General features: G+C 33.8%; 2 protein-coding genes across 2 annotated transcripts; both read right to left on the bottom strand.

Moving 5' to 3' along the window:
* Positions 1-2161: 2161 nt before the first annotated feature.
* Positions 2162-14603, bottom strand: pink1 (PTEN induced kinase 1). The gene is given in 8 exon segments (NM_001008628.1): positions 2162-2672; positions 4172-4393; positions 9192-9316; positions 9394-9557; positions 11473-11655; positions 11732-11835; positions 12961-13239; positions 14135-14603. Coding segments are annotated over 8 exon segments (1725 nt in total). The 5' UTR covers positions 14492-14603; the 3' UTR covers positions 2162-2381.
* Positions 14604-15015: 412 nt separating this feature from the next.
* cdaa (cytidine deaminase a) lies at positions 15016-23338 on the bottom strand. The gene is given in 4 exon segments (NM_001351715.1): positions 15016-16943; positions 19921-19978; positions 20061-20172; positions 23142-23338. Coding segments are annotated over 4 exon segments (420 nt in total). The 5' UTR covers positions 23269-23338; the 3' UTR covers positions 15016-16820.
* Between the last annotated feature and the right edge of the window lie 1577 nt (positions 23339-24915).

The following is a 24915-nucleotide window of genomic DNA, read 5'->3' as shown; positions in this document are numbered from 1 at the left end:
TAAACTAATGTATATGCCCAAATATAATATTGCATAGCTTCCTGTAGAAAAAACTAATTTAAATGAGAGATTTGAGGGGTGTACCCATGTTTAAAAGCAAAACAAGACTCCAGACCATCAAGAATGCACTACGGACCATTTTCCTGACTGTATGTAGATTAGAGGTAATAAGTAAATAATGATCAAATTCTTGCACAGAACAATTTTGCATCATAAGACCTCAATACATTATCAGAAGCCACGTGTTCAGCGCAATTTTCCTTTTTTAAAAAATCTAACCACATAGAAAATTACCTGCTTGAAATAATATTAACTTAACCAAAATAGAAAGGAATATAAACTATGAAGGCAAATTTAAAATGCATTTATTAAAATGAACCATTATTAAAAACTAAAATATACTACCCTGCTGGGGCAACATCAAATATAGCCAATCAATAACAAACTTATTTTAACACAATATGCAATATGACAAGAAAACATTAGTTCTTTACAATATCAATTCTTTATTGTTTTTAGCATCATCTGCTTTCCATATTATACACAATAAAATCAACATGCATTCAAAACTCACTTTACATTAACTACACATTGCCTGTTTGCACTGTACAATTCATCTAAACATTTTTTTCCAAAGATTGTCAGTAGGGATCTTATCAAAACACACCTATAATATCATTCCCTTCAAATTTTTTATCAAACTAATTCCTTTTCAATCACCCAAATTATCACAAATCTGGTAAACGACGCCTGCATTTCTTGCCGCAATCAAAAATGCATTGAATATACCAACAGAAACGTAACTTGCCTATTTGAATCCCCTTTTCAAAAGCAATATTGTGCTTACTGTTATATAATGTGTGTCTAATGCATTACATTATGCTTCAGCTTGTACTGCTTTGTTTTGAAATAAATATCACCTCTTAATATAAATATGCTGGTATTGTTATGTTAAAGAGTTTAAAGTGATCTTAGATAACATGAAAAGTGCAAATGCGTAAATTTTCACACAATTAATTCAGCGATAAAGAGATAGTTCACCCCCCAAAAATGAACATTTGCCACTAATATACTCAGCTTCACACCATGCAAGATTGTAGGTGACTTTTTTATCTTCAGCAGAACATTAAAGATGCTTTTAAGCTAAAAACATGGAATCATTAATGATTAGCATCATTTTAAAAGTCAAAACAACACATACAGGCAACATCAAATGAACACTGGAGGAATCTGAGATAAACTGAGCCAAGAAACTGAACATTATTACGCCACATGCTAATCCCCAGCCTGGTCCAGAGTGCATTCAGAATAATCCGGAGCATGAACTTCCGGAGTGTTCATTTTGTTTTGCCTGTATCTGTATGCATTTTGGCCTCTCAAAGTGCAAAATGTTGATACAAGACATTGATTTGCACTTCCTGAATTGCCAGGGACTACATTATGATAGAAAAAATCTTCTTTAATGTTCTACTGAAAATGATTGAATGAATTATAAGGACGCACTGAAATCAAAAAACGTTGGACACACTGAAACAAATCATTGTAATAATTCAATATAATATACATGCATGTGTGTATTTATACATACACAAAATATACACAGCACACACATATATGATATCAAAAAAAACTTAGTTTTTGCATGCGATTAATTTATGCCCGGCACTAATTATTTCATTAAACAATATAATAAGTTATTTTAGGCAAAGCAGTGGAGCAGTAGGTAATGCTGTCGCCTCACAGCAAAAAAGACGCTGGTTCGAGCCTCAGCTCAGTTGGCGTTTCTGTGTGGAGTTTGCATGTTAACCCGTTCGCGTGGGTTTCCTCCGGGTGCTCCGGTTTCCCCCACAGTCCAAAGACATGCGGTACAGGTGAATTGGGTAGGCTAAACTGTCCTTAGTGTATGAGTGTATGTGTGTGTGGATGTTTCCCAGAGTTGGGTTTTGGCTGGAAGGACATCTGCTGCGTGAAAACTTGCTGGATAAGTTGGCGGTTCATTCCGCTGTGGCGACCCCAGATTAATAAAAGGACTAAGCCGAAAATAAAATAAATGAATAATTAATTTTATAGGACTTTTTTTTTAATATAACACAACTTAAATGATACCTATAAAAATTTCAGCATAGCCTTTTTGTTTAGTTTATATTTTTGACCATTTTTCTTTTTTTTATCCAAAAACTGAAAATGCCATTTTAAGCAGATAATTTAAGGAGACCCAAAATTCAGTGCATCCCAATAAAATTAACAGTGGAATCTCACTTTTAGTGGTCTTTAAAAACTAAAGTGCTTAGTCTGTCTAAGAAAAGAACTGAAAAAAAAAAACATTTAAAAAACAGACTCTTGGCAATTACAGGTGCTTGTTTCTACAGTAAACACACACACTATGGCTGAGAGTTAGACATCAGCAGGTATCTCCACTGCTTGCGCTTGTAGGTCAAGAAGCTGACAGCGGTCCTCAGGTCCTCCAGCTCGATGTTGGCGAGGAAAGATCTCTGGAGTTCAGCCTCCACTGAGCTTTGGTCTCGCCCACGGCCCTTCAGGAGGACAACAGCAGACTGACACTGCAGCCAAGCCATCATTTCTGCCATCTGGACCTTGTCCAGACCCGCCAGCACCCGCCGGCCCCACAGACTGATGTGCAGGATATTAGCAGCCACTCGTGCACTGGGCCGCTGCAGTCATTGAATAAATGAGTCACATGAAATCAGTTAATAGGCAGGTTTATTTTCTCAGTCGGGGTTGACAGGTCTTAGTACTAAGTACTATTTATATGACTGATTATTATGACTTATTTATTTTCTCTATTTTTTAATCTATTTATTTATTTATTTTTTGGTCTCAAATAAGTCATCAATGCAATTATTTTAATGTTGACGTAATTTCTTATTAAATTAAAAACTTCATAAACTACAACAAATATTATTATGAAATATGACGGGTCTTATTTTAAAAACAATTTAAAACAAATTAACATTGGAATGCGAGCAAAGCTTTCCAAATATTCATAGAAATAAGAATTCATCGCCTTATAATACACTTAAAATATTTCAATTATATTGATTATATTTAATTAAAATGATATTAGTTGACGTAATTCAAACACATGGTTGTGAAATTCTCCTGAGCTTTGTAAATGCAAAAACTATATAAAAAAATATAAAAAAATGTAAATAATTAAATGATTATATAAATAATTAAATAAACTATATATAAAAAATAAAGATAATTAATTTCATACAAATGTTTAAAATAAATTCATAAAAAATAAAACAAAAAATGTATAGATTTATACCGCAAATAATATTGTAAGCTTATTTATATAATACTCACCAATGTTTTGAATAAAAATAGTTAAAGAACTACAAGTAATCCCCAATTAAATCAAACGAAGATAAAACTATTTCTAGCCCATTTGGTTTTTTGCCACCATAATTTCACGTAAATTTCAAGTAAAACAGCTGCATTTATTATTAAATTAAAAACTTCATAAACTACAACAAATATTTTATTTTTTTATCATTTAATGTATTCCAATTCTTTGAATGAAAATATGACAGGTCTTATTTTAGGCCCTGGTCTTACAGATCTTATTTTAAAAACATTTTAAAAAACTAATTAACATTAGAAAGTGAGCAAGCCTTTCCAAATATTCATAGAAATCAGAATTCACTGCCTTAAAATAAACTTGAAATATTTCAATTATATTGATTTTATTTATTTACAATGATATTAGTTAATGTTAAACAAATGGTTGTGAAATTCAGCTTTGTAAATGCAAAAACTATATAAAAATATTAAAAAATGTAAATAATTAAATGATTATATAAATAATTAAATAAACTATATAAAAAATTAAAGGATAAATAATTTAATAAAAAATTATGTTTAAAATAAATTAATAAAAATACATAAATGAATTATACCGCAATTATAATAAATTTATACCGCAAATATTGTCGAGAGCCTATTTATATAACACCTATGTTTTGAATAAAAATAGTTAAAGAACTACAAGTAATCCCCAATTAAATAAAACGAAAATAAAACTATTTCTAGGCCAATTAGCTATTTTCCCAGCAAAACATTATCACCTTAATATCACAAAGTAAAACAGCTGCTATAAACACATTGGCTAAATGAACATGGTGGTGTTTGCAGGTGAATGCTGTACCTTATGAGGGTTTTTGCGCAGCAGCAGCTTCACCACCAGCTGAACGTCATCAGGCGCAGCAGCAGGAAGTGCAGGCAGTTGTTTTTCCTGGTAACTCCGACTCTCCAGTGTGTAGAAGGGGTTTGGCTGACCGAAGAGCTCATAAGCGATCGCTCCCACAGCCCACACATCTGCTTTACTGTAATCAATCACCACCCCTGGACCAGGCACTGCCGTGGACACCTATAGGAGATCATCAGTCATCAATGCACTTCATCTCTGAATAAATTACATTTTCAAATTTGCATAAAGGATGTTTCATCAGAGCAAGACTATTATATTTTTCTTATGGATATATATAAGGTTGCTAAATGCTAAGGTTGTTAACTGCTAAGGTCGATATTATTCATTTTTATCCACTTTTCAAGGGCCGGGTTGTGGGGAGGTAGTCTCAGGAGAGAACCCCAGACTTCCCTCTTCCCTTTTTTTAACCTAACTTGCCTAGTTAACATGATTAACCAAGTTAAGCCTTTTAATTGCACTTAAGCTTAAGTATCTTGTAAAATAACTAAATATTATGTATGTAAATATTAGTTATTAGAAATTAGTTAAACTACTACTGTGTGTTTAAAGTGTGTTTTGAGAAATATTTTTTAAAAATACAATTTTTACAGGAGACCAAATAATAGTCTTAAACAAAATTATCATAAATACAGCTTTCAAGAGTTCACAATTAGCTCATGATTGATAATGAAGCTTGTTTGGATGCTGTCCCGGGATAGAGCCCTGAGCTCATAAGATCCTCGAGCCGGGGCTCCCTCCCGTTTGTAAGGTGAGAGGGGAGTTTGAGCTAAGGTAGATCTCGAGAGCCATCCCTGTCATGATGGCTGAAGAGCAGATAGTAGCTGTTTTTAAAGAGATAGGTACTAGGTAGGGGCAAGACTATGGTGTTGATTTGGATTAGTCAATAAACTTAGGTTGCATGTTTTTGATCGGTGGGAGGAAATCGGGAAACCCACGTGAGCACGGGGAATTGTGCATACTCCACACAGAAACGTCTGCTGGTTTGGTACAGCCTGGAACCACAGACGTTCTTGCTGTGAGGCTACAGTGCTAAGCACTGGGTCACCGTGTCACCCATCTAGGAAGGAGAAGGAGTAGGGGTGGAAGGGGGATTCTTCAAAGCGAAGATGGTGGTGATACGTCACCCAGGGTATTTGTAGTGGCTTAGGAGTCATCTGATTGGTGCATTGAGAATTGGGTAATGCGGGTCCAGCCACTAGCAATAATAGATCCTCTGGAAATTAGTTTATAAATAAACTTCACTTAGTGAGCATTAGAGACTCTTAAAAACACAAAAAAGTGTAATGCATGAACATTTATTGCACAATTGATATTTTTAAATATAAAAAGTTTAATAATTTTAAACTGATGAATACAAAATCTAAGAATATCTCTATCCATGCATCCATCCATTTATTTACATTTACATTTACATTTAGTCATTTAGCAGACGCTTTTATCCAAAGCGACTTACAAATGAGGACAAGGAAGCAATTTACACAACTAAGAGCAACAATGAATAAGTACTAAAGGCAAGTTTCAGGTCTGTAAAGTCTAAGGGAAGTATTAGTAGTTTTTTTTTTTTTTTGTACAGTTAGTGTGATATTCAAAGAGGCAATTGCAGATTAGGAAGTGAAGTGGAGACTAAATAGTTGAGTTTTTAGTCGTTTCTTGAAAATAGCGAGTGACTCCGCTGTTCTGATGCAGTTAGGGAGTTCATTCCACCAACTGGGCAGATTGAGCGTGAGCGTTCGCGAAAGTGATTTTTTCCCTCTTTGGGATGGAACCACGAGGCGACGTTGATTCACAGAACGCAAGTTTCTGGAGGGCACATAGATCTGCAGAAGTGAGTGCAGATAAGAAGGTGCTAGGCCAGAAGTCACTTTGTAGGCAAACATCAGAGTTTTGAATTTGATGCGAGCAGCAACTGGCAGCCAGTGCAAACGGACTAGCAGCGGAGTGACATGTGCTCGTTTAGGTTCATTGAAGACAACTCGTGCTGCTGCATTCTGGAGCAGCTGAAGAGGTTTGATAGAGTTAGCTGGAAGCCCAGCTAGTAGAGAGTTGCAGTAATCCAGTTTGGAGAGAACAAGAGCTTGAACAAGGAGTTGAGCTGCATGTTCAGATAAGAAGGGTCGGATCTTTCTGATGTTATAGAGTGCAAATCTGCACGATCGAGCAGTTCTAGAAATGTGGTCAGAGAAGTTTAGTTGGTCATCAATCGTTACTCCAAGTCACTCCATTTATTTTAAATGTACAGATTTGGAAAAATTGTAAATTTTGCAAATTCAAAATCCATTTTAATTAAGAAAAACAGAATAAACTAAACTAAACTCTTAGAACAACACTAAAGTTGAAAAGTTCCAACATAAAACTTTTCTGCTTATTAAGACCCCGCTCTGATCCACTTTAGTTGATCTACAATAAAATCATTAATATTGTGAAATATCATAATAATCTAATGTCTAATTTAGTAATAATAAAATATAGTAAATGCTGATATATTTTAAATTCACAATGCTCCTTAAAGCAGAAAAAACAATTTGGTTATGACGCATTAAATGGTCATCAACAACTTAGATCCTTGAAAATGTAATATTTAGATAAAAAATATATACACATTTATATGCATTATATTATCTTTGCATCAAATTACAAAAAAAAAAAAAATTACCTCTTATGCAAGGTGTTAGTAAAGTTGTGTTTATGGGAGCATGACAGTAAATTTGACGTTATTCTCTCTTCTGGCTGCCGTTATCAGTCTCACACTTTTTTTCTGAAAGTCTTGATAACACCATTGTGGAGTTTTTCTTTCTTTATTTTAGTAAATTTTATTGTAAAAAAGTCATTGTTAATTTTTTTGTTCTCTCCCATTCACTGCACTCTAAGGCCCAATCCCAATTCTATTTTTGTACCCCTTCCCCTTGGCCCTTAAAAATGAGTGTTAAGGGGAAGGGCTTCAAAATTTACCCCTAAGAATTGGGAAAGCACTACAGCACCTGCACACGTCATCATATGTCATCGCGATCTCTTGCTTCATATGAGATCAGATGATCCCGACTGCTGTAGTTATTCCAGTTGTGCTATTTTTAGGTATTTATCTTCAGGAAATCACTGAAGGCATACATCATGTTATCATAATGTTATAATGTGGCAATAAGATCATAACTGTACTGTGCATTTAGATAGTGGCCATATTCATTTATGTACTGTAAACACAACAAAACAACATTAACATTATAACAGACACTGTAAAAAGCTCATTCCCAGCCACTAGACTTTTCTGACAGGGCATTGGAGTGTCATCGAGTGTCAGAATTTTGTGGTACTGCTGTACAAGAGTTATGATTAGGGATTATAGATCGCGAAATTTAGTGTTTTTATTTTTAAGTATGATGGTAAAACACAAACGCGGTTATGAATATATTAAAACATGTGCTTGTTTGTAGTAAAAATTCGTAATAATGATAAAAATACTTATTTGTGGATCTCCTTACTTTTGGGTGCAGGTGTGGCTGGTGTATTTTGAGAAATTTTCTTACCTCTTGGTTTCAAGTGTGGTCCTGAAAAATCTTTGATCTTCCCCTTGCCCTTAGCCATACGCCTTAAAGTTAAAGGGTCATGAAACCCCCTCGTTTCAGCAGGGTGTTTTCACACCTCTACTTTGGAAAAAGTCAGAAAAGTGGGCGTGTCCAGCTCTGCTTAGGGGGGAGTGTCGGAGGAAGAAAAGAGGCATAATGTGGGAGTGTCTATTTGGGCGCGCTGAGTTTCAGAGTCAAAACACACACACAGAGGAGAAAGTGACTGTTTACATGGACATCTGTAGTCAAATTATTTGCCAAATTATTAAATGTTGGACTTTAACTGCAGTTTGGCTCTTTGATTCAGGGAATTCATTCATGCCCCTTGCGACAAACAAGATATTTGATTCGAGGAACTGCTCTAAGTGTGTATTTTTCATGCAATGTTTGATACCGCACGGCGAATGAGAGAAAAAAACCCTCCGCATTTCCCGGAAACTTAGATGCACACGGCAGGTAGCGTCAGAAAGCCGCGTGTGTTATTCCGGTCACAAAATGCGGTAAAAACCCTACACGAGGTTAAAGTTTGGTTGTGGTGCTAACATGTTTACACTCGGTGCAATAGTTAACTTAGTTCGATACGAACAAACTGAATAAACAAAGAGCACTGGTCGCTCACTTACCAAATCTGTAGAGACAGGACAATCACCAGCAACTAGAGCCGCGTCTTTATGAAGAGAAGACTACAAGCGAATCCGGATCTCAGCGTTTGCAGATGAGAACAGCTCTCAGGTAAACAATAATCCGCCTTAGACACGTAAGTTATTGTTGTCGAGCGTCGCGTACACTGTTAATCCACGCGTGACTCCAGCTGCGCTCTCACAAAGAGAAAATGAAAACAAAACTTAACGGCAGCAAACTATAAAAGCAACACTTCACGCTTGTTTTGCCAACGCAACGTGGCGTCTCTGTCGTCTAAACACTGTGACAGTAATGAATATTAATGAAGTTGCACAATGGAGCGTGCTGATTGGTTTGAACCAAGCCTTACTCATGCATTAATGCATCACACTGTAAGACGTAATAAGACACACTCTGGCACAGACGTCCAGTCTGCACGCTGGAATACACGCTATTATGTCATCACCGTGACGCAGCTTCAAAAATTCGTTTCAAACCGGAAGTACAAATTTGCTTGAAATAATGCAAAAACAACCAATTTACACTTTTTAGTGAAATATAGGTGTCCTAATAGTGTTTTTAGCAGTGTGGGACACATATACGACTGTCAACAGCTCAAAAAATGTGTTTTGGTGTTTCATGACCCTTTAAAGAGAATTGGAACACTCCTAACCCCTTCACGGGAACGCACAAAACGAGGGGTAGAACTGGGATTGGGCCTATGCTGCTGAAAAGAAACACGGAAAGGTGAAGCGTCCATCCCAGCAATTTCTCACCTCAGGTGCCATCAGACAGGAGTTTCCCCCTCTGTTCACCCACCAGCTGCTGAAAGGCAGTTTGAGGCCTGAATCCTCTGCTAGACAGCAGCCAAAGTCAGTGATCACCAGCCTAGGACACCCAGCTTTAAAACAAAAACACAGTGTTTACATCTAGCTGTGTGAAAAGTGCATGGCAAACACAGAGTCTCTGAGCTCTTACTGTTGTCGAACTCCAGGAGGATGTTGTCTGATTTGAGGTCTCTGTGAGCGATGTTTTGTCTGCACAGATGATCCACTCCCTCCAGCAGCTGCAGGAACATGAGCGAGGCCTGCGTGCGCTTTGGCACACACACCTCCAGGTACTGCCGCAGGGTGCAGGGGTAACTGCAACATCAATCAGGGTTTATAGGATAAAAAGTGTTTATAAATATACCACAAGCATTATCCATCAAAAAATGAGTGCAATGGCTTAATCGCATTCAATATGACAGAACTACTAAAGTTTTCTTTGGGGTCAAGTAAACAATTTATATTCTGTTTAGGAGAAATGTATATAAATAAATAACATGACAATAATTAGTAGTAGTACTAATTAATGATCTTTTTGTTTGTTTAAATGCACTATAAGTAGCATTTAAATTACTTATTATGACTTATTACATTTTAAAGGTAAATCAATCATAAAAATTATCATTCATTATTAAGCATTATTGTTTTTATTAATTTATTAGTAAATAGCAATAATTCTCATCATCTTTTATTGATATTATTTGTTATCATTTTACAATAAAATGCTTTAAATAAATAAATACATACATAGAAATACACATATATACAAATACACAAACACGTATATATACATGTCTGTGTGTTAAATAAAAAAGCAGTTGATTTGATGTCATTTCTAGCAATCACAAAAAAATACAAACAAATTATTACTTATTTTAATTAATAATCATGTACTTACTTTACGTATTTAAATTTTATTTAGTTTTTATAATAATTTATTAAGTAAACAAATAATTATAATAATTTAATAATTTATTTATATTATTCAATTTATTTATTAAATATTTGTTAACTAAATTACTATTGTTAATAATAATAATAATAATAATAATTAAATAATAGAAAATATAGTAATAAATAATTTACTGTTAAACTAAGGCCCAATCACAATTCTACCCGTTAGTCCTGTACCTTACCCCTCGTTTTGCGTATTCATATGAAGGGGTGTCCCAATTCTCTTTAGCTTGAGGACATAGAGCTAAGCGGAAGGACTAGATACCCCTTCAAACTGAGATTTTTCAGGACCACACTCGAAACCAAGGGGTACGAAAATTTCAGAAAAGTCAGGAGAAGCACAAATTAGTATTTTTTGTCATTATTTCAAATTTTTACAACAAAGAAGCAAATGTTTTATTATATTCATAACCGCGTTAGTGTTTCCTAATAACTCCTGTACAGCAGTCCCACAACATTCTGACACTCAATGACACTGGAATACCCTGTCAGAAAAGTCTAGTGGTTAGGAATGACCTTTTTACAGTGTCTGCCATAATGTTAGTGTTGTCTTCGTGTGTTTACATAGATGAATGTGGCCAATGTGTAAATGAACAGTACAGTTACGAGCTTATTGCCACATTGTATGGTTATGATAACATGATATATGTCTTCAGCGATTTTCCTGTAGATAAATACCAAAAAATTATGAAACAGGAATAGCTACAGCAATCGTGATTGTCTGATCTCATATGAAGCAAAAGATCGCGATGGCATATGATGACGTGTGCAGGTGCTGTAGTGCTGTCCCATTTCTTAGGGGTAAATTTTCTAATTCTGTTTCAAGGACCAAGGGAAAGGGGAAGGGGTAGGGTTATGAAAACAGAACTGGGATTAGGCCTAAATGTATATTTATCATACATTGTTATTTTAGTAATCTTTCAACTAATTAATTTTTTTATTCTAAATATATAATATCATAGTGTTTTCATGTTTTCTCACTTTTTTATTACCAGGAACAGTGAAAAAAAGCTCATCAGGCTCCGCAGTGCATTTGAAGCTCATCAGGTTGTGTACTGCATTTGAAACTCATTTTAATTATAAATTTAAACAATTAATTTTATAATTTTATTATAATTATTTTTTTAAGTTTTAAATTGTATAAATTGTGCAACGTTAAAATAGTTTCCTAAAAAATCCAAAATAAGTAAAAGATGTTCATTATGTGCTTGGCCCCGTAATCGCTGCTTGCAGCTAGATTTACTATTATCATCAGTGTGTTTTCATGTTTCCTCACTTCTTCATGACCAGGAACAGTGTACGGTTACTGCCTAAACCATGTGGATTGAGTCGGGTCGGCAGGACATCAGGATACTCCTCGCGAGCTCCAGGCAGCAGCGGCACCTCCGCAGTGAAGGCCCGGTACACTGTGATCACGTTGGGATGAGCGCTCAGTCGTTTGGGCACCGCTCCAAAGTGCCTGCAAAAATAGCAAAGCCACTGCAATCATTCAGTCTATTTCAGGACCGTGTGGCTCCACTAAAGTCACAACCTACCCGTTCAAAGTCAGCTCTCCTTGCTCTTTTCTTAAAGCTTGTGGGCATGAAGGAACTAACTCCATGGACATCGAGCGGAGGATGGCATCACTTGATGAACCAGCCTACGGGACGGTATCACATTATGAAAATCAGAGTTCCCGCTCTTTCATGGACACCAAATTTAGGACTTGTTAAATTCAAGGTTACAAAATCAGATAGATTTAAGATGATTTTAAGACCATTTTAAGACCATCATGAATATGAATTTTCAAACTTATATGGGGTTAAAAATTAAGCATTTTTTTCTAACAGCCAGTAGAAAAGATTTTTATGGTCCCCTCCAAAAAAAATCTAATGTTGTTATTTCTTAGCCACAATTTTTAAATAATGTGTCAAAATAAGTAAACTCTAGTTGTATAAAAAGAGTAAAAAAAAATTGAGTTAATAAATTTGACTTGTTAAAGGTTTTATTGTTGCTGATTGGATGACTGGAAAAATAAGACCTGATTAAAATGATTTAAGACCTACAAGACAATATTTCAGTGATTTTAAGACTTTTTAGGACCTTGCAGGCACCCTGGATATCAGTAATAATTTGAAATAGAGCAAATTTGTGATTCACACACCAGCATATATAGCGTGATAAAAGTCCTTTCTGTACTTGACATTTCACTTACACTTAATATTTACATTAAAATGTCATCATAATCTTTTTAACATCATAAACATTATCACAAATATTGAAAAAGTATTAATAAAATATATTGTTTGTCATAATTCTTGTATAAGATTTAAATTTAGATTTTTTAAAAGACAAATTTCTTTTTTTTTTCTTTTTTTTGTTCAGTTTTTGAAAGCAGCACAGTACAATTGTCAACTATAAATTCAAGCACTTTCAAGCACCTATGTTTGTTTTTAAGAACTTTCCAGGCCTTGACTTCATGTCTCTGAAATTTAAGTAACCTGATTTGGAAGAAGTTTAATTATGATTATATTTATTTATTATTATTTTTTTCTTTGACACACAAAGGTGCTCTTGGAGCTTTGTATGAGTTTCTCAGGATCATTGCTGTCTATGGAGGATGAGGGAGGTGTCAAATTTAATCTAAAATATCTTAATTTGTGTTCAGAAGATGAATGAAGGTCTTGGGTCATTGGAACAAAATGAGGATGAGTAATTAATAACAATATTTTCATTTTTAGCTGAACTAACTCTTTAATAATGCTAAAATGTTCTAAATTCTTACCCCAATGTTCCACATCATCTTCATTGCCAAAGGAAAGCTTGGTGAAGCAGAAAGTCGAAGCGGTTCTTCTTTCTTATTATCATCTTCAGCTTCTTTCGGGTTCAGTTCCACCAATGAACACTTCTTACTCTCTACAGGAGGAGCAAATGGAGCCGCAGCCTCATAAACAGCTGCGTTACAACCTTTCCCGATCTGTTTCCCAATCACATAATCTTCCAGCCTGTAGCCGGATGTAAAGGGCTTCGGAAGGCTCTGAAACTTCTTCTTTCTGAATACAGCCTACAATGAAAAACAGTGTGAAAAGGTTTTTTTCACAGCAGGGGAATTTTTCATTAGTTTACTGAAATATTTATAAGAATGGAGAAATTGTATTCTGCATACAGTTGCTTGCACTCACTTTATAAATGCACTATAAATGTAATTTGCAAAATATTTTTAAACCATCACCATTCTATTTGCATTGGTACTTGTGGTAAAGATGATTTCCACTGCAAACCTGATCGTGTTTATTGACATTCAGAAGTACATTTGCATGTATTTGCATGCGTGCACTTAGAACATGGTTTTATCTAAAGCAAAAAAAAAAAAAGAAGTCTATTTAACAGGTAATATTATAACAAAATGTGAATGTAATAAATTTAATAAATTTGTCAATCATTATTATTATTATTATCTATTTACAATTGTACAAATATTTTCATAGATTTTATCAAAAATATCACTATTTTTATGCATTTATAAATTTTATAATTAATAAAGAAGATAATTAGAATTATTGTTATTATTATTACTAATGATATTTATTATTGCAATATTTCTATTGATAATAAATGTACGTTAAAAATAACAATTATTATTTTTAATACCAATATCAATAGTAATGCACTATAATTATAATGCATAATAAAGTAATTATTCATTAAAATATAATTAAGAATTTTATCATTAGTTGTTTTTACGTAACGTTGATGTTATACCCAAATAACTTTTTTTTTTTTATTTACCATTAGTTTAAAATGAATGCTTTTGACAATTTTTTTTATAATTCTAAGAACACGTTTTTATTTACACTAATATATTTATTTATTTACAGCTCGTACATTCCTTAGGAATTAACTGCATAATTAATGTACAGTTCATCATCATCATTATTTCATATACAGCAGTTTGTCACCTGTATCTCCTGACACAGAGCAGCACTGGTTCTGTCCTCCTCCTGCTCCTGTTCAATCAGACCCAAACCCACCCCAAACGCCAGGAAAACCGCCCTGTTTCTGGCAGACCCTCCTCCAATCACTCTCCTGAAAGCTCCGGACTGGAGCTGCGCGGCCAGCCCGCTGACAGACAACCTGAAGAAGCGGTACCGGCCGGGCAGAAAAGTCTGCGGCTGGGCGGTGTGGGTCGGCCGGGACACACGCAGCCTCTCACCGCGGAACTTCGCTGCGATCCGACCGGCAGGTTTGAGAAGTCCCAGCTGGAAAACCGACCTGCCCAGCTCCAGCCCTCGGCTGAGAACATGCTTTACTGACATTTTGAGCCAAATAGAGAATTAATATTGACTATGAGAGGAAATCTGAAGGCTTTTACGGACCTAACTTCTCCTTACATTCTTCAAGGGTAGTGTTGTTTATGTAACGCTGATTGGTCGTTGAAATGCTTTTCGGAGGTTTCAAAATAAAAGCTGAAAGGAAATTATTTCACAATAAAAGTCAATAAGGTTTACAAAAATATATTTTGTAAAAATATTACAAAATCAGTTTTATGATGCACTGTGACATTTAGTAAATTTCATACTGTAAATATATAAAAACTTTATTTTGATTAGTTATATGCATAGCTAAAACAAAACACATTACGTTATACATGTAAAACTAAGTGTATTTGTTCAACTTTCAGATTATGTACAAATCCATAATACTGGTTTTCTGGTCCAGGTTCACAACATGAGTTACTCAAAAACTTCAAATTTATTTATTTATTTATTTATTTATTTATTTATTTATTTATTTATTTATTTATTTATTGTGTGAAATAATGCAACCATACTTATATTTCGTGCATTACATTTTTTTTAATTCTACAAACTTCATTCATTACGTGGCCATCTTTTATGAGACACAATACATGTTGATTATTAATACATTAAAAAAGACATAACGAAATGTATTTCACAATAAAAGTCAAGACAGGTGACGTTTAAAATACATTTTCGATTTAAAAAGAAAATGACACTAAGTCTAACTAACCTCACAACAGTTCAGTATAAAATTACTGTTTTTAGATGACCCATTTCCCTTTTTAAATAGTAAAATATATGCAAAAATATCAAATATTTAAATCATTTCAAATCTAACTTTCCTACACATTTGCTTCATATGCTTATGTACTCATATTTAATGGGTTTCTTTTGTTTGTCCTGATTGGTAATCCAGAAATTTCAAGAGAAAGCCTTCAAAATAAAAGCTGAAAGAAACCTATTTCACATTAAAGTCGAGATTGTTTATATTCCATATAAGCTCAATAAATAATGGCATTATTTATTGAGTCAGCTAAGTCAATTGTTAATCCCCAATTCTTCAGATTAAAATTATTCTTATTAGACAACACATATTTTAATTGTGGAATAATGGTATACAATTCAAAGGTTCAATACAATAAAAATATCTATTTTGCACATTCGCTTTAAAACATTAAATAGTTTCCTTTTTTTTTTGTTTAAGGTCTTTAAGAGCCTGAATTTTTATGGTGATTGTTAATTGAGCGATTTACAGAGATAATTTACCTGATATTTTAATATAAATATTCAATAAAAAAAACTATTACATTAAAGGTGCAGCTTTCAAGTTTGACACCCAGTGGTTGAACTAAGCATTTTAGTCCCTGTTTTAAACACACGCAAGCCCATGTTGCCAGATTTCACGACACCAACAGAAGTGTGCCTAACTGTTGAGCCTGAAGGCTGATTTAAACCATGCTCTAAATAAAAGCTTCTATTTCTTGCAGCTGAACAACAGGATAAACTGACAATAGTTATATCAGCTTTATTCGGTGTTAAATGCTAACAATGTGATTTTAAATGCCTTTATACTAGATATTTATTGCTATACTACTAAAAGCAGCAGCGGCAGTTCACCTCAGATCCTGAAAATAAAATTAACTGTTTGAAATTGAACTTTATAACTATGACTCAGTGCAAACCAACACATATAAGTGATTTAGCATGTACATTTAATTATTATTTAATTAGATTTTAACCTTATCATTTCGCTGGAGTGCAGTAAGTGCACTATTTTGTGCTTCTGAATGGCTGCATTTAAATTTCTGTCGTATCTGTGTTACTGCTTATCTCATCACACAGCGTGTTGTTGGGAAGCGATCACAATGTAACCTGCTACACCTAATGTTTACGTCTGTAAAATTTATATTATTTGCTATATAATAAACTCATGTGGAACTCTGAATCTGCATCCCATTTTGGAGTCTGCTATTGTCCACCGGAGGTCGCAATTCCTTCATGGATGTACACTTTGAGAATCTTCCTGACTGAATGACTGAGATGCATCATTGACTAAGATACGTCATACATCAGTGGGCGGGATAAAAGAACCAAAACAATGACAGCGTTCTGGCATGTAATGCACATTTTCAAGCAGAATATCTGACTTCAGCATTGTTTTTCAGATAAACAAGAATGTTCACTTAGCATATTTCTTAAATATATACAAACATGGTATTTTTATGCTTCAGAAGAGTCAAAAACCTACATACAGCACCTTTAAGTCAATTATTAACCTGACTACACTTCAGAAGATGGTAATTATTTATTAGTTTATGCATTCATTAAATATTATTGTAACATTTTAAGGGTTTTCTCTTGCTCTCAGGTCATCTGGGCCAAATGAACATGGCAGAAGCTCCTCCACTGTCATCTGTTTGAACGATCCATCAGTTTTTGACAAGTAAACATCCCACTGTGAGCCAAACTGGAAAAGACAGATGCAGAGAGATCAACGTAAGGTGAACAATAATTTGCGCATGAATTACTCTTTAGTAATTCTGTGCTTTTTGTTCAGTCACACCCACATTTCACAAACACATATTACCTAACGCAAGTTGACTCATCATTTGGCTCTGACTGATGAGCGACTGCAGATTTGAAAAGGATAGCAAATACTGTATGACCACAAAACAGTCTTATGTTGCACATGTATATTTGTAAGAATAGACAACAATACATTGCCAAAAACCACAGTAAAGATCATGTTCCATGAAATACATTTTTACATTTACATTTTACATTTAGTCATTTAGTCATTTAGCAGACGCTTTTATCCAAAGTGACTTACAAATGAGGACAAGGAAGCAATTTTCACAACTAAGAGCAACAAAGAATAAGTGCTATAGGCAAGTTTCAGGTCTGTAAAGTCTAAGAAGGGAGTATTAGTAGTATTAGTATTTTTTTTTTCTTTTTTTTCTTTTTTTTTTGGTACAGTTAGTGTGATATTCAAATATTTCATAATGTTTCTTGTGTAAATATATCAAAGCTTTTTATGCAATGCTAAGAGCGTAATCTGACAACTTTGTGTATTTAAAATAATGATTTTTAGATGCAAGCATCAGTATGTTAGTCTTAAAGGTCCCGTGAAGTGCTGAAATGTGCACTGTTTTTTGATGTTTGATATAATCTTAACCGAAAACCAACGAAGAACGGGTGGGACATAGTGTAGCTCCTCCCCTTTTTATAAAGCAGCCAATAGCGTTTTGTTTTATGACCGCTCTGCCAGTGAGAGTGGTTGAGCTAAAGCAGGTCAAATGCGATACTTCTTGAAGGGGGCGGGGCACTTCAGATACTAGAGAGCATTTGATTGGTCACGACTTGATGAGAAACTGAAAAATTTAATTGACATGTTAAATTAAAATTTAATTAAATGTTGATTCATTTAGGCGGAGGTGACAAACTACAAGCTTTACATGCTTATATCCCTTTTATATCTTCTAAACACAAATGTTCTCACCATTTTGGTCTGTACTATAGATATCCTAAAAACAAACAATACTGATTTTAACGTCTAAAAAACTGTACTTTAATTGTAACGGGACCTTTATGGATATCTTTAAGCTAGTGTGCTCCAAAACAGTGACAAAATTCTCATTAGGAAGAATATTCTCATTAGATGTAAACATTTAAAGCTTGTAGATTGTCACTTCCGCCTAAATGGATCAACAATGTTTTTTGACATCACACTTCAGTTTCTAATCAAATTTTCAGTCGAAAAACGAAACGCTACTGGCTGTTTACAAGGGGGGAGGAGCTACTCTATGCTCCGTTCTGTCTATATATTTCAGTTAGTGTTGCCAACTTAGCGACTATATTTAGTGACATTTCAGACCTCTGTAGTGACAGATTTTCAAAAATGCGACTAGCAAAAAAATCTAGCTACAAATGTAACTTTTTTTGCTGTTACTAAAGACTTTATTGTGTCCGTATGATACTGTTTCTGCTCTTCTTAATATGTTGCTAGTGATGCATATGATTTAGCAGCAAGTGTGAGGTATTTCCCTGGTAAAGTCAAACCTTTGCTTCTCCTTTCACTCAAAAAAAGGTAAAGATTTTTGCTGCTTGTACAAACTACTTATTTTAAATAATCTGAAACAACCGAATTCTTGAGTTTTTTTTTGTGACAATTTAATTGTTGTTTTTTGGAACTTAATCGATTTGTGTTGAGACAAAACAAAGGAAAGAGTGGAACCCAGCTATTTTTACAGTGTTGTTTTTAATTTAACAATACAATTTTATCATTTACTCTTCTCTTACGCTTATATTGTTCACAAATCACAGACTTTATTAGCACCAGTTTCTGCCCTTATCTGAGTTTATTAGATTTGAGAGATTACTGTAAATACACTACACTAATATACAATATTAAAACAATAATAAATTTGATTAAATTTACATACATACCCAATCAATTTGTGTTGGGACAACAAGAAGGAATTAAGTTAACATTCGTTTTTACAAAGCAAAGTGGATTGAACATAAAACAATAGAGTATTGTGTTGTTTTAACTCAATTTTATGTAGTAGTTTGCTCAAAAGTAGTTCTTGAGTCATTTTTTGAATATATATATATATATATATATATATATATATATATATATATATATATATATATATATATATATATATATATATATATATATATATAAAGCGTATCAAACATAAATAACAAATAAATTAATAATAAAAGAGAAATAGTTGAATGTGATGACATCAGGAATATGCAAAATAATGCATGATGTCATCTAGTGACATTTAATGACTTCGAGCAGAGCTTAGCGAATTTCTACATATGGTTTTAGTTCAAGTTGTGTCACACATCACACGTCATCACATGCACTGTTAATGATTTTTGTATGTGCAGTATGTTGCTGTATTTTAAAGTTACATTGTGAAAGTTAGTGTATATTTTACAGTAGTGTAAATACATAAACAGCAAGATAAATGGTGCTGTAAAAGTAAAGACAGTATTTTTGCTGTAACTGACTTACAGTAAGTTACTGGCAAACTGCTGCGAGTTAGCAGATTCTGCAGAAAAAAGGTTAACCTTGCATATTAATTAGCTTGCCAGGGGACCTTACAAAGTCATTTTCTTAATATTTTGATTTTTTTGAACCCTCAGATTCCAGATTTATATTATGCTAATATATCAATAATGCTAAAGGGACTAAGCGGAAGGAAAATGAATGAATTTATAATATTAATAAGATACTAATATCTCTCAGTCAAACATGATCCTATCCAGACAAATCAAATAAATCAAGGGAAAACCTATTTATTCAGCTGCTAGGTGATGCATAAACCTCAATTTCCCAAAAATGACCCTTATGATTGGTTTTGTGGGCCATGGTCACATATTTCTAAATGTCATAAATGCATAATTGTATTTTCAGAAGAACCGACCTCTCTCATGAATTGCCTGCAGGCTCCGCATGGAGAAATAAAGCGATCTTCAAGGTCACTATACACAGAAGAGCAGACAGGAATAATATTAAAGACTGAATGAACAGATTGTATTTATACCACATGTGCTCTTGAAATACCTGGCGATTGCGATGGCTTTGAAGGTGGTGTGTCCCTCTGACACAGCTTTTGAGATGGCAGTCCTTTCAGCACACAATCCAGCGGTGTAACATGCATTCTCTACATTACAACCTGTTAAGAGCAAATCAGATCTTTATACCAATTGATATGGCTTGTATTATCTGTTTGCCTTCCTGCTTGTAAACTTTTATTGGATAGTGGGGGGTCAAAAATGATGGAATTTTAAAGCATCAAAAGAATTAATATAATTATTATTTTAAAAAAATGATTTTATACTTAACTCTGTTTTTTCTCTTCTGGAACTAAAATAAGGAGCATCATACAACCTTGATTTAAATGTCTAATCAATAAAATGTCAACAATAATAATGTAACAAAAATGATTTGATGACATACAAAATACTGATTTATTGTCAATACTTTTCACTTAGCTATTATCCTTTAAAGGAGGGATGTCAAACCCAATTCCTGGAGGGCCTCAGCCCTGCACAGTTTAGTTTCAACCCTAATTAAACACACCGGATCAAACTAATTGAGTCCTTCAGGCTTTTTAGAAACCTACAGGTAAGTGCGTTGAAGCAGGGTTGGAACTAAACTGTTCAGAGTTGCGGCCCTCCAGGAATTGAGTTTGACTCCCTGCTTTAAACCATAAAGGTTTTTACCCATTTTTCTTCAAAATGTTTTTCAATACACTGTAAAAATGAATCTTGAGGCTTGTAATTTTCATAAAAAACTGATGTGGTCATTAAAAATTATGTGCATATTTTCTTTAAAAAAATATATTCTGGATTTGTTATAAAATATTGAGTACATTTTGCTAATAAAATCAAGATATAACTTTCACCTATTTTTTAAGCAAACCAGTGCAATTATTAGGCTTAATTTGTGGAATGAATTGTATTTCTATATTTATTTATATAATTTTATATTTACATAATTATTAGCTAATACAATCGAGGAAAGATGGCTTCATGTTTATTTTAAGAGAATTGACTCTAAGCATCTCAACAAAGCCATTGATTAAATTATATTTTGATGGAGCAGACCAACAGTGAGCATGTTAAGAGGTAAGCAATAACTAATAAATAAATAATAAACCAAATTATTTTTGATTTTATTGTTGTTCTTTCTTGAAAGATGTACTATGTAGCTTGGTAGCTCAATAGCTAGCTCATGTAACTCGATAGCTTGTTAAGGAGCACATCAGCCAGATCACTGATACTTGTATATAAATATTACGTATGTTGTTTTATTTTTACATTAATACATGTTGTGTTGTGTGGATGATGATGAAAAATGTTTTACCTATATTTTGACATTTTATTTTCACACAGGAGTTTCTGAAATATAAAATTCAACACTTTGCTGACACTGGTAAAATGTAAATATATGCTTTCTATATACATAAAGTCACTTCAGTAAGTATCAGTTCATGAATAGTTTTCACACTATATTTATAGTTTTTATAATGTTTCACTATATTTATTTAATTTAGCAAATAACTGCAATTTTTTTACTCTTCTAAACACAAATTCACCATATTGGACTGGTTTCTTGAGGATCATGAATACTCTATCTATCCATCCATCCATCCGTCTGTCCGTCCGTCCGTCCGTCCATCCATCCATCCATCCATCCATCCATCCATCCATCCATCCATCCATCCATATATCTTTTCATCCATTCATCTCTTTCCATCCATCCATCCATCCATCCATATATCTTTTCATCCATTCATCTCTTTCCATCCATCCATCCATCCATCCATCTATCTATCTATCTATCTATCTATCTATCTATCTATCTATCTATCTATCTATCTATCTATCTATCTATCTATCTATCTATCTATCTATCTATCTATCTATCTATCTATCTATCTATCTCCGTCCGTCCGTCTGTCTATTTTTCCACTCATCCATCCATCCATCAATCCATCCATCCATCCATCCATCCATCCATCCATCCATCCATCCATCCATCCATCCATCCATTTTTCCATCCATCCATCCATCCATCCGTTTGTCTATTTTTTCCATCCATCCATCCATCCGTCTGTCTATTTTTTCCATCCATTCATCCGTCTGTCTATTTTTTCCATCCATCCATCCATCCAATTATCCTTTTTTCATAAATAAACAATTATTTGTAATGAAATAACTCCGGCCTTGGTGAGCATGAGTCTTCTTTTAACCCTCCTGTTGACTTACAGGATAAAAAATGACCCAGGCACCATTTTAACTACAGAAATAAACCCTTGACATTGTTTTTTCAACATGAAATTTGGTGACTTTTTCTAAAATGTCGCCAACATTAGCAAAATTTAATTAGCATTAACAAAATCACTTTCTAATTACGTTCTTTCGTGAAGGCTGTGCTCAATAGGGTACAACTGTTGTCCTTAGGATCAATTTGACCTGCCAGCTGTAAAACTATTTATGCATCACAAAAACTATTGGCACGCACACTCCAACACACACACTTGTACAGCTATCTTTATCGTGACTTCCTATAGATGTAATGTAACGATGTTTGTACTGTACAGACTGTATATTATGTCCCCCTAACCCAACCCTCATAGGAAACATCTGCTTTTTTTACATTTTCAAATGACTTATTTCTGTGTGATTCATGATCCGTTTTTTCCGAAAATGGTCTTCATGGGGTCAAAATTTACTGGTATAGCTACACTGGGACATTTGGTCTCCACACTGTAACGAATACAAAGGTAAAGAATACGCACACACACGCGCACATACACACACACACACACACACACACACACACACACACACACACACACACACACACACACACACACACACCTAAACATTCACAGGGTTAATGAGGTTGTTTCTTCATGATAAATAGCTAAATAAGTAAATAGTTTTAAGGATTTAAATTTAATGTTGACGCTTTATTTTAGAGGTTTAGTGAAAGCGGGTCATTTATGTACGAATTTCAAAGTCAACAGGCTCCTTTTAAAAACATTTCCTAACGGTTAAACATGCACAGTATTTGTAGATTGTGACATTTATGCAGTAAGAACACTTAATTGTATAATAAAAAGAGTTTCCTCACCTGTGAATACAGTTCCATCGCTTGTTAAAACAGCTGCTCCCACCCTGAACTTGCTGTAAGGACAATACGCCAGCTTTCTGGCTTCCTGAGATCTCTGAACAAGCACTTGTGGGTTACAGCTACTCATAATGCCGCTGACTGGAGACTCTGTTCCTGCTGCCAGGCACTACACGGCTTCAAGTCACAAGTTAATGTGTGTGTGTGCGTGTGTGCGTGTGTGTGTGTGCGTGTGTGTGTAAGAGAGAGACTATTGAAGGAGGAAATTAGTGATGCATTGAGTCTTTGTTGCAATGTCAACAACACTCAATGTCAACGATAGAATTTCACAATTACTTAAAAGGAAATTACACCCAAAAGTGAAAAGTTTTAAGAGTTATTTAAGAGTTATTTGACTTTTTTTTTGTCTCCAGCAGATAATAATAAATTTTTTTTAGCTGAAATTGTGGATTTATGAAATACAACTCAACATCTACTGGCTTTTTAAGAGTTAACAAAAATATGAAGGTGAAATCAAAATTATTTGCCCTCCTGTGAATTTAATTTAATTTTTTCCAAATGTGGCCTAACAGAGCAAGGAATTTTTCACAGTAATTCCTATTGTATTTTTCTCTTATTTCGGCTAGAATAAAAGCAGTTTTAAATTATTTTAAAACCATTTAAGGTTTTAAAGTCAAGGGTAAATATTATTAGCCTCCTTAACCCTCTACCGCACGCATTATGATAAATCTATTATATATTTGACTGTTTTTCTTTTCTTAAAATGGCTTAACTTGAAGTGCTGTAAAAAATCTTTTTGAAAAATTTATTTTGTTAACGTGCTTTATGAAATGTTGCCATACGGCAACTATGTCCAACAGTGGATCTAACTTAGATATTTCAAATGGAGAACTTTCCTTATAAATAATAATTTTGTTGTTTGAAATGATTTAATTGGTGTTGCAGTATTATATGCTTGAACACAGAACTCATAAATGACATCTTACACATACTTTTCAACAACTCATATTCCAACAGCTTTCATTTATTCATTCTTTTTTTGCTGAATATTATTAAAAACAAACAATATTGTAAGAATTTGATAAACATTTTTTTTTTGTTGTGAATGTCATCATAACTTACTGGAGGTGATGTTTCAGATTTTTTTGTGGATCTGACAAAATTTGATCCTTTGTTTTTATTGACGTTTACATCTGCATTTGGCAATTACTTACAATAAACGCCAGTCTGTCAGAAATCATGCTACAGAAAAACACAGCATGTCATGTGACTTAACCAAAGCACATCATTGGGTACACTAAGGTCTTCTCTTTCCAACAACAAAAAAATGATGTTGGTCTTTAAGAAACAGTGGCAGGGAAATGAACATGAGTATCATGTTGTCATATGGTTACACCGTGCAGTAGAGGGTTAGGAAATATTGTTTTCAATTGTCTACAGAACAAACCTATTTGCCTAATTACCATAACTTGCTAATTAACCTAGTTAAGCCTTTAAATGTCACTTTAAGCTGAATATAAGTGTCTTGAAAAATATTATTAAAATATTATTTACTGTCATCATGTCAAAGATAAAAGAAATCAGCTATTAGAGATTAGCTATTAAACTATTATGTTTAAAATGTGTTGAAAAAAAATCTTTCTGTTAAACAGAAATTGGGAACAGAATACACAGGAGGGCTAATAATTCAGCAGGGCTAATGACTCTGACTTCATCTGTATAAGCTGTAGGCACTTCAGATTGTCATGAATGCCATGATTGTGGATTAAAGGTTATA

Source organism: Danio rerio, chromosome 23, assembly GCF_049306965.1.
Source record: "Danio rerio strain Tuebingen ecotype United States chromosome 23, GRCz12tu, whole genome shotgun sequence".
NCBI lineage: Eukaryota > Metazoa > Chordata > Actinopteri > Cypriniformes > Danionidae > Danio > Danio rerio.
The sequence above is the reverse complement of the archived record's forward strand: the minus strand, read 5'-3'. Positions and strand labels throughout refer to the sequence as shown.